The following is a 9426-nucleotide window of genomic DNA, read 5'->3' as shown; positions in this document are numbered from 1 at the left end:
AGCAATCTTCAATGACTCGACCTTAAATATTGCAGAAAAAAATCTGGCCTTGAAATTCTTGCACAGTACTCATTATTCTAAAACCTATCTAGACAAAGAAAATTATCTAAAACCGCCGTCCTTTACGTGTCAAACAGAACGAACCACAATTTAAAACTTTATGAACTTTCTTTCAAAGGTCACGTTCTCCGTCATTCGTTCTTTGCGAGATCAGTCCATGAATGGAATGCTTTTCCGCCATATGTTGTTAATGTTGTATGAAGTGAGAAGCGCTTGATTTGTTGTTTTTGTGAATGTGAAAGTGACTCCTCCCCTTTATTGTACTGCCTACCGGCGATGCAAGTACCAAAACATAAACAAATTGTGAAGGTGGGCATTAGCTTTGTGGCGCTGCTATCACTCAGAGCGAGACCCTGCTCAACGTGACGGACGACAGACCGCTGCTTCGTTGACCTAAGCGTCTCCAAATACACCATGGTTGCAAATTAAATAAATACTTAGTGGTTTGCAGGTCCAGATGTTCTTCGAGTCACGGCTTTTTTGCTACTAACCCACCTAGTGCTAGCGGATTAAAAACTGCAGGCTATCAGCTCGAAGATTCATTCGGAATTCGCTGAAGCCTAACGTCTTTCGATTGGTGTACGCGGGTGTGCCAGAGACGACGCGTGGCAGGTACTCCTGGTACCTGCCAGGTGTTGTGAGGTATCTGGAAGTTGGCAGGTATTGCTGGCACGTCTGTGGTTGCTCGCGCCTCGCGGAATCAGCGATATCTTCATGCAAACGCACAGACATGGCAGGCGCGGGGCGCGTATGGCTCGGAATTATCTGATGGGTCGTTGCTTAAGAAGACGCGCCCTATGCATGAACTACTATGTGCTGCAAAGCTTCACTGATTCCTCAAGAGGCATCCATGCATATACTAATGGCTCTCCTTTATGTTCGATGCCAGAACCTCATCAAGAGAACCAGACATCTTACAAAGGTAAAATTAAATTAATTCAGGTCGCTTTTCACTGTTTAGGCTGAAAAAGTTAGTTTCGTAGTCTTATTTGAAGCTCAGCAACACAATAAACGCCGAAAATTCAGTCACAGGTTTTCGCAGCGAATCCTGGCATTCTTCGCATTACTATGGATGTTAACTAGGCTGTGTTGGAAAGGTTTCCTCACCCAAGGCTCTCTTACGCCGTCGGTGTAAGCGTGGACCACGTACAGCCTTTACCAAGAGTATTAAGACCGCAGGGTCTGCCTCTACATTGCATGTTATGACACTTAAAGCGCCTGTGAAGTTATCTAGGTCTTGTAGGGAGATGATGAAATCTTCCTCAACGTCAGTGAATTCTGAGCTACAGTGGTACCGTAAACGCTTCGCTACAAGGATCAAAAGGTGAAGTCTTTTCACCGACACTGTGCCTTCACTAAGCGTAGGGAAGCACACTGTTCATATTTTTATTCCTACTTCATACGCTTCCCATTGATGTACAATATTAAAGGGATACTGAACCAAACTTTTGGAGCTGCTCTTTTACATGTAAACAAGAGCTTGACTGCTAAAATTGATAATTGCGACAAGGATTTTAGCAAAAAAGGCGGATAACACGTTTTTTTTTTCGCGATTTATGGCCGTATCGTTGCACCTGATGGCCGCCTGTGGAAGCTGCGACTAGACATCATTATACCCGCGCGCCCACCGTTCCCGCAGGAGCACGATTGCCATCGCTGCTCGCCGTTGTCGTCTGCTCACGGTGTACACAGATATGTCAAGATGTTAATCGATGCTATCTACATACAATAACCGTATGCACGCTTACGTACGCTAAATGCAGCTATTTTTTCCGGACTTTACACCAGTTCAAACATTCTAACTTTTAAAACAGAGGCACGACGATGTTTAGAGTAGTGGCGCCATCTGGTGGCTAGAAAGGGAGCCATGGTTGTCAACAAACCGACGCCCCTCATAAGCCTAAAGGGGGCAGAATCATTACTCTAAATAAAAAATAAAGCAAATTGATTACTCGTAAGTTTTCTTATGGACAACAGGAGACGAAGCGAAAGACCGGTGGCCCATTTATGGCCATTGAATGCACTGAAGACGGCAGTAACAACGACGAATGCAGTCCGAAGCGAGGCGTCATGCATCGAAGGGCGCCGCCATATTTGTCACCGCGGGATGTCATGACGTCACGCTCTTCACCTCGCGCTGGCAGGGAGGGCTTGGCCTGCGCGCTCATAAAACATCGAAAATAAAACCATCAGCTGAAAAATATGGGCAGTGACGACTATACTTTGGTGTAATCACATTCTGAGAATATATTTTCAGCGTTTTTGTTCAATTTTCAGATTTTGCTTTAGTATCCCTTTAACGTCATACGACTGCCGCAAAGATTACAGTTTAAAGTCATACCCACCGAAAGAGCATATCACACCGTAAAGACTCAAAAAGGCACTCGAAAAAAATTTGAAGGCAAGCTTTACTTGGCTTTATTGACGACTTTATTCCCTGATAGGAACGGCGTCGAGTACATTGTGCTCTGAAGCAATTTCCCTACGTAAGAAAGTTGAAATATGTGCAACCTACAACTGGTCCAGCTGCTTCTGGTAAACGACTAGCTTGCTAGCATCCACATGCTGTATTTATTATCCCGTACAGGGTTTTCAAATTGCATGACCCTCACAGCTAAAACTTGACATCCTATATAGAAATCGACGTGGCTGGAAGTCCCGCAGGTTGGGGAGCAGCCTGCTCTATTTTCGTCGGACATTGTTGCGGACGGACGCATACCAGGGGGGAACTGCTCTTCATCTTGTATCCGCGCTCGCAGACGCAGCCTATTCCAGCGCAGACTGCAGGGCACAAGCGTTCCCTTTGATCCCAGCAAGTTTGCGGGCACGGTGATATGCATGTCGTGAACACTTGGTTGGGACCTGGACACTTTGGCTTAGGCTTAGGTGTAGGCTTAGGTGGACACTGGTTTGGACGCACGCAGATCAGCCGCTTCGATTGCAGCTGAACATAGCCTGGCCTGCAGACGCACCCTTCACCTGCGCAGTTAGCGGTGCACATGCGGTTCCCATTGTCGCCGCAAGTGGCGGGACAGCGCGATCGGCAAGTTGTGTACACCTGATTCGGGCCAGGACACCTCTTTTGGAAGCCCGGGCATTGGTCGAGCCGGACGCAGGTAAGAGGGCTCTTCTTGAGCGTGACATAACCTGGCTGGCAAACGCAACCATTGCCCGCGCATACCCCGCGGCATCGTGGGAAAGGATTCTTGCAGGTCGCAGGGCACGCGGACTTGCAGGCCGTGAAGAATTGGTTCTTTGCAGGGCAGCGGCCCTGGCATATACGCTGGCTGATGCAAGGACCCTGTGGGAAAGCTCTGTAAAGAGGGGAGAGAAAAGGGGTGTTCTTAGTAGACGGCGTTAATATATAAAAGAACAGCTCTTGTGATGTAAAAAAAGGATGTAAGCGGGAACCAGTTATGTTTTGTACATGTGCGCACTGGTAACTAAGCCTATCATGCGCCAATCTTATACTCGGTGACAGCGTTTCTTGGCAACGAAGAGAACTAGAGCGGCGAGGCGCCAACTGCGCCCCTCCTCCGCTAGTTCAGCCGCAAGAAGGTCGCCTAGCCCATTGCTTGATGCGCGGCTGCTGCGCTCTGTCGCTAGTGTAGCTGACGCCATCTATTGAAATTTATTTCAACTCGTCGTATCTAAACAATTCAGTGCAATTAAAGAAACTTAAGATTTCCTACCCGTCTCTAACGTTTAAAATGTGCAGTTAGGCATGAAATACGCCTTAAGTAACGAGTATATGTTGTCAATAGGATATTTTTTGAAGAGAAAACCGTTACCTGAAACCGAGGATTAAATTCTCCTGCATAGGAACAGACGGCGCGTTTCTGCTCTCTAGTTTAGGCTACTTTGCCAGTTTTGCGCTCCTACGCTAATCAAAGCGCACAAAAAACTGGAAAATATGCGGCCTAATTTTCTTAGAAAGTATAAAGAAACAAGAGAAAATAAGAGAAGTAAACTTGAATTTTGTATTCTTAGCTTGCAGGATGAAGTTATGAGTAATCAGCTGCATGCTACTGGGTCATTCTCTCCAATTAACTCTTTCCTTTAAAAGCTGCAGCCACCCTATCCCCGTAAACTTGAAATTTGGCTAATATCGCTTGAGGTACTTCGGCGTACTCTCCCACAGATTCGGTACTATGCTGTTCCTCTGCTTTGCTTTGGTTCGCTTGAGGATAGAAAGTAGGAGAAGAAAAACAACTGGATGTCGCCAGTGGGAAGCGTAATTAGATATTTGTGCCCCCGCGGAGGATCATTGGTTATGGCGCTCTGCTGCTGACCTGAAACGCGCGGGTTCGATCCCGGCCGCGGCGGTCGAATTTCAATGGAGGGGAAATTCCAGGGGCCCGTGTACTGTGTCATGTCACTGCATGGTAAAGAACCTCAGGCGTTCACATTTTCCGGAGCCCTTCGCTTGGGAGACCCTCATAGCCTTAGTCGCTTTGGGACATTGAACCCGCCTAATCCATAAACCCTATGACTAGCTTTTTGTTTCCCACGTAGAAAAATGTATAATATAACTGCCCGTAAGTTTGTGTCTGGGGACCCGGTAGTAGCACGTGAAGCAAATGCTACAGAGGTTCCGCCCGCAATTTTTGCGCATGGTCTCACAGGGCGCCTACTTAAGATCAACGCCTGAAGAACATTGTTCCAGATATGGACTGAAGCATGCGGCAGAACTTACCGCACAAAGCCCGGAGGACAGGCACAGCCTATGACACACTGCAAAGTGCAGATAGCTGGTCGCGGCCTGCCGCAAATCTCTGGGCACGCTGACGAGCAAAGATTGAAGTCGGTGTTGGCTTCGCGGCTGCATTGGCTGCATTCCTGCTGCTTGATGCACTGCTCCCAAGCGTTCCGCACGTAGCCTGGCTTGCACACGCACCAGCGGAGTTTGAACCGCAACGCCGGATGGGTCAGCCGGGGTTTGCAAAATTGGTCTGGTCGTGGTCTACCACCCGGAGAGAAGACTTCATTGACGCCGCACCTGCGACGCATCTCTGAAAACAAAGCCCAGGCAAACCACTTTAGGCACACTAGACTCGCATGCCCATTGCCGTAAGCAACGTGCCACGAAGGAAACAAAGGTTAGCGTTTAGTAGAATAGGGTGATTGGATGGGGCTCGTGCTAACGACAAGGTCTTGTTAACTTCATCGACTGAGACGACAGGATTGTCGGCCCCTTTATCAACTGAGATGAGGTGATAGTTTGGTCGCTGTTGTCAGCCAAAAAAAGGTTTTTTTTTTTACGCACATGACATGGTTGCTGCCCCTCTCATCACTTGAGATGTGGAGCTGGTAGGGTCACCGTTGACAGTCGCAAAAGATAATTTTTCTACGCACATGACATGATTGGCAGGGAGGTAATATATTAGCTTCGTATTTGTTGCCCTTAAAAGCAGATTAGCGCTGCGTCTTTGAATAGGTACAGCTTTAACTTCTTGAGGTATAGCACCTCAACTTTTAACTTCTTGAGGTATAGCGCTTTGCCGTTCGACATGAATGTTACTTTTGTACGAATATTTGATTCGTATTCGATTCGGTTTTTAAATGCGCTTTTCGTAGTCGATTCGGGGGCGAAGCTAGAGTATGCGTATTCGATTATGTTTCCAAAGATTATGTTTCCATATCCGCACCCCTGATGGTTTGTCTTTGCCAAACGAATGTTCAATTTAATTATCTGCTGGTTTATTCCGTGAAGTAATAATCCTCTTAGTGAAAACCGCTAAACTTTGTACGGAGAGAAGCGAAACGAAGACACAACACAGAGACACGACAATAATCACTACTACTTCGGAATTGTAGAATGCCTATAGCGGTCACGAAAAGTGCTACCATGGTCGCTGCGAGATACCTGATTCCATGCAACTGGGTCTCAGTTACTGCTATGAAGAGTTAGATAATAAAAACTTCGTATGAGGATCAGTTCTGGCGTTTCAACTGGGCAGTTAACTAAGAGTACGTCTCCCGTGCGATAATATGGCTAATATACAAAATAAGACAGAGTAACGTAACGTATGACTAATACTCATCTACTGCTCTAGCTGTGCATTGCAGCGAAGGCAAACAACAATATGCACATTTTTATGCGCAATAATCTTCAGTGAAATATCTGAATAAAAAGTCGGAGTATCCTTTAATCTCACTACAATCCAATTCCGGCATTAGTTCGTGTACTCTGCCATAAAGAATGCAAAGATAATACAGGTGTTTTTTTTTTAGAAAAAAGCTAGAAATTTGACAAAGCGAGCCGACATAAATTTAATGTCTAGATTTTGGACTGACTTCGAAAGGACTGAACCTTCTGCCTAAAAATTATTTTTTTTTGTGTTGCTTCAACCACAAAAAATTTGGAGCCGATAGAAAGGGAAAAGCAAATCCCTACATGTTATAGCTAACTGGTCGTCCGTCGGTAGGATATCATACACTCCTAGCTGTGTGTTCCTGATGAAGCACCATTTTGTTCAATATGCTTGTGAAAAGGGTGACAGCAGGGCTATTTCTTTTTGCTTTTTGCGCCGTGATTTGAGGTGTCTGAATCTCCAAAGCCCCTGTGTGCGCACGACAAAAGATGCGGGGATTACAATATTCACTAAAGTGGCGACTTGTCCTCCAAACCTTTGCATGTGTGATTGCTCTTTGCAGTATTGTAACATGAGGGTACACGCTGCATAGCCCAAGCAGCTTTCTTTTAAACATCATTGCTCTCAATGACCACCGCAAGAAACAATCGCAAGAAAACACGGCGCAGTGTACTCACCTACAGCCTGTCCATTTGCGGCGACTCCACCGATAAAAAGAAGCAGCAATGCTATCTTAGGCATTGCGAATACCGTTAGCTGCTTCCTCCAGACGTACACACTTTTCGAACTACTCTTGTGCACGAGTTTTAAATGCTCGGTACCAGAAATATGCGGTCTGCTTACAGCATCCCAGCTCTCCCGTCTTGTACACGCTGACAACAGGTTTTCTCTAAGGCTGATTGCATGGAACTCATGCAGACAATCGTTTTGAATGACATCAGAACCGACAGATGTTTGTAGAAAATTCTCCCATCCCTTTCCAAGTGCAGTGAATCAAGTCGCTACGTGGCCCTACCGGCATGAAGCAATACTACTTGAACAATAGCAGTCCGAAATATTTCACTCTGCTAGGCTTGTCTCCATGCACTTCCTTTGCCTAATTGTGTGTGTGGATAATAGCCTTCGAAACAATTTTAGACACAAAATGTCCTTCGTAGGCAGGAACCCTTCAAGCGCCGACATTATTCCTCTCTGGACAAGGCCACACGCGCGTTCTTCTTGGCTATAACTAAAAGAGAATGGGCAGTTCTTCAAAAAGGGGTTGCGCAAGTTCTAGAACTCAGAAAGCTGAAACGCATTTGTGGGTCTCTGGCGGCGCTCGATCCTTTCGCATTTTGTAGCCAGGAACAACTCGGCAGATGTTACAGGAAGTGCTTCAAACGAATCTTCTATAGGCGACAGTTCTCAGAAAAATTTAGTTATCAGATATTTATGAGAGCGCTGCACCGGCTGCAAATCGTGCAGCGGTGATTACACGACATAAAGACCATAGGCAGATGCTATCGCGCAACAGCACTACATGGGTGTCTAAGCACATCATAAAATAAAGAGGAAGTAATTGTGTCAGTGATAGGTGAGTGGTGCTATTTAGGCATTAAGATAAGTTTTACGAGCTCTTTGCGTGAAAGTGTATTGTTTGCGGCATTTTTTCCTGCGCAAGCCTTTATTTTTCTTATATTCGTTAACATGTACACACATCAAGTTAGATGAAGGTTAGCGCCTAACCCATGTAGTTCTTTCACCTCAATATGTCTCAATATAAGCATTCACTGGTCATTTGTAGAGTCTGCCTTGTGTGTAGTTATGGAGAAGCACCACACCATCCCATGGGCTCCTGGACACGCCATCCTTAGTAGAAACCAAGAAGCCGACGCCATAGCTCTTGGGACATCAACCGAGCCACTGGCGGTGAACAGAAATCCGCTAATGTCTTACAAACTAACGGTGCAGTCGTGTAAAAGCTACTCCCCGTTAAACTCAAAACTTAACAGGCAGCAGTAGGCCCGTTGGACACAATGGGTACAAACACGCACATTTACAAACCTCTTCGCACAAAATTCTTCATTCCCAGCAACGAGACACATGCCCTTGGTTGGGGGATAGACCATCCCTTTACCGGATATAATGACGCTGTCAACACATAAAGGCAGTCCCTCACATATCAAACGCCACAACGGAGCAGTGGAAAGTAGCGCTCTCTAGCGATCACCTGGAAGATCAACGTAGACTGATCGACCCACCCGGTATCATCGCAGCAGCCGTAGGGGCCTTGGAATAAGGGCTGTATCCACCAAGCTCACTAAGACCTATTGAGCCGCAGAAGCTTTGCATTCATTCACTCCTGCATTCATTTCTTAAGCCTCGGTGTCAGTGCTGTTGATGTACAGTCTCGTTCAAAAGTCTTCAGGCCGAAAGCTTTTTCGCTTCAGTCTTTTTCAGGCTTTTCGCTTCAGAAGCAGAAAGTCATACACACACTGCTCAGGACGTTATCCCATTATAACGGAAAGAATAACACTTGCTTTGAATTAATAAATTCAACCTTGGTTCTGTTCATTCACCTGGCCGAAAGTTAGGTGCAACCTAACATGTGGCTGGTTTGACATCAACTATCCCGGGTATCACTGCAGAAAACAAAAGCATGTCCTCCAGGTGAGTACTATCAATTTAGCAGCTTATTACCCTGAGATCTAAGCGACCGTGAAAAATACGCCAATTTCTTTTCATTCTTCAATTTCATCTGTGATTTAAAACTACGCAACCTATATCTCCTCTTTTCATTGCGCGGAGCCCATTTGCTTTGTCTAGCGTTGTCTTCAGTTCCGGCGGAAGAACCTGTTGCAGTGAGTATAGAAACGTATTTCTGGCTACAGCACTGCAAGGTATCGCTCGGCCCGGCCCGAAAGCCGGGACCAGAAGATGTGCTGTTTCTCCAGGCGAGGGCAGGTCAGGGCTTATAGTCGCGTGCTTGTGCTATGCTCGGACCCGTGCATAGAGGGGTTGCGAGCGGCTTTTGATTCATTACTGCAGGGTAAACTACACTTGTGGTCTTATAGCAGCGACATAGATGAAATAGCGCCACAGTGTTTGTTGAGAACAAAATTTACTCAGTGCTTATTTACTTACTTTGGCATCTGCATCTGCTATCTCAATTATTGCAATTTATTTATTTATTTATTCAAGTCACGCCTAAAGGCCCTCCAGAAGAGGATATTACATAGGGGAGGGGGGTACAATCATATTAGTAATCGCGATACATTTGACGAAATAAGTG

General features: G+C 45.9%; 1 protein-coding gene across 1 annotated transcript; it reads right to left on the bottom strand.

Moving 5' to 3' along the window:
- Positions 1 to 2503: 2503 nt before the first annotated feature.
- On the bottom strand, positions 2504 to 7026 carry LOC149330174 (zonadhesin-like). The gene is made up of 3 exons (XM_089559762.1): positions 6833 to 7026; positions 4757 to 5072; positions 2504 to 3374 (listed from the first exon to the last, which is right to left on the bottom strand). The coding sequence occupies exons 1-3, from the start codon at positions 6894 to 6896 to the stop codon at positions 2690 to 2692; spliced, it is 1065 nt and encodes a 354-aa protein (XP_089415888.1). The 5' UTR covers positions 6897 to 7026; the 3' UTR covers positions 2504 to 2689.
- Positions 7027 to 9426: the final 2400 nt, after the last annotated feature.

Source organism: Amblyomma mixtum, chromosome 9 (assembly GCF_055824585.1).
Source record: "Amblyomma mixtum isolate Tamu chromosome 9, ASM5582458v1, whole genome shotgun sequence".
Taxonomy (NCBI): Eukaryota; Metazoa; Arthropoda; class Arachnida; order Ixodida; family Ixodidae; genus Amblyomma; species Amblyomma mixtum.
The sequence above is the reverse complement of the archived record's forward strand: the minus strand, read 5'-3'. Positions and strand labels throughout refer to the sequence as shown.

Coding starts and splice junctions, on each gene's coding strand:
- LOC149330174 (XM_089559762.1), bottom strand. CDS start 6,896: ATGCCTAAGATAGCATTGCTGCTTCTTTTTATCGGTGGAGTCGCCGCA. Junction 5,073..6,832: donor CGCAAATGGACAGGCTGTAG/GTGAGTACACTG, acceptor CTTTGTTTTCAG/AGATGCGTCGCAGGTGCGGC. Junction 3,375..4,756: donor TGTCCTCCGGGCTTTGTGCG/GTAAGTTCTGCC, acceptor CCCTCTTTACAG/AGCTTTCCCACAGGGTCCTT.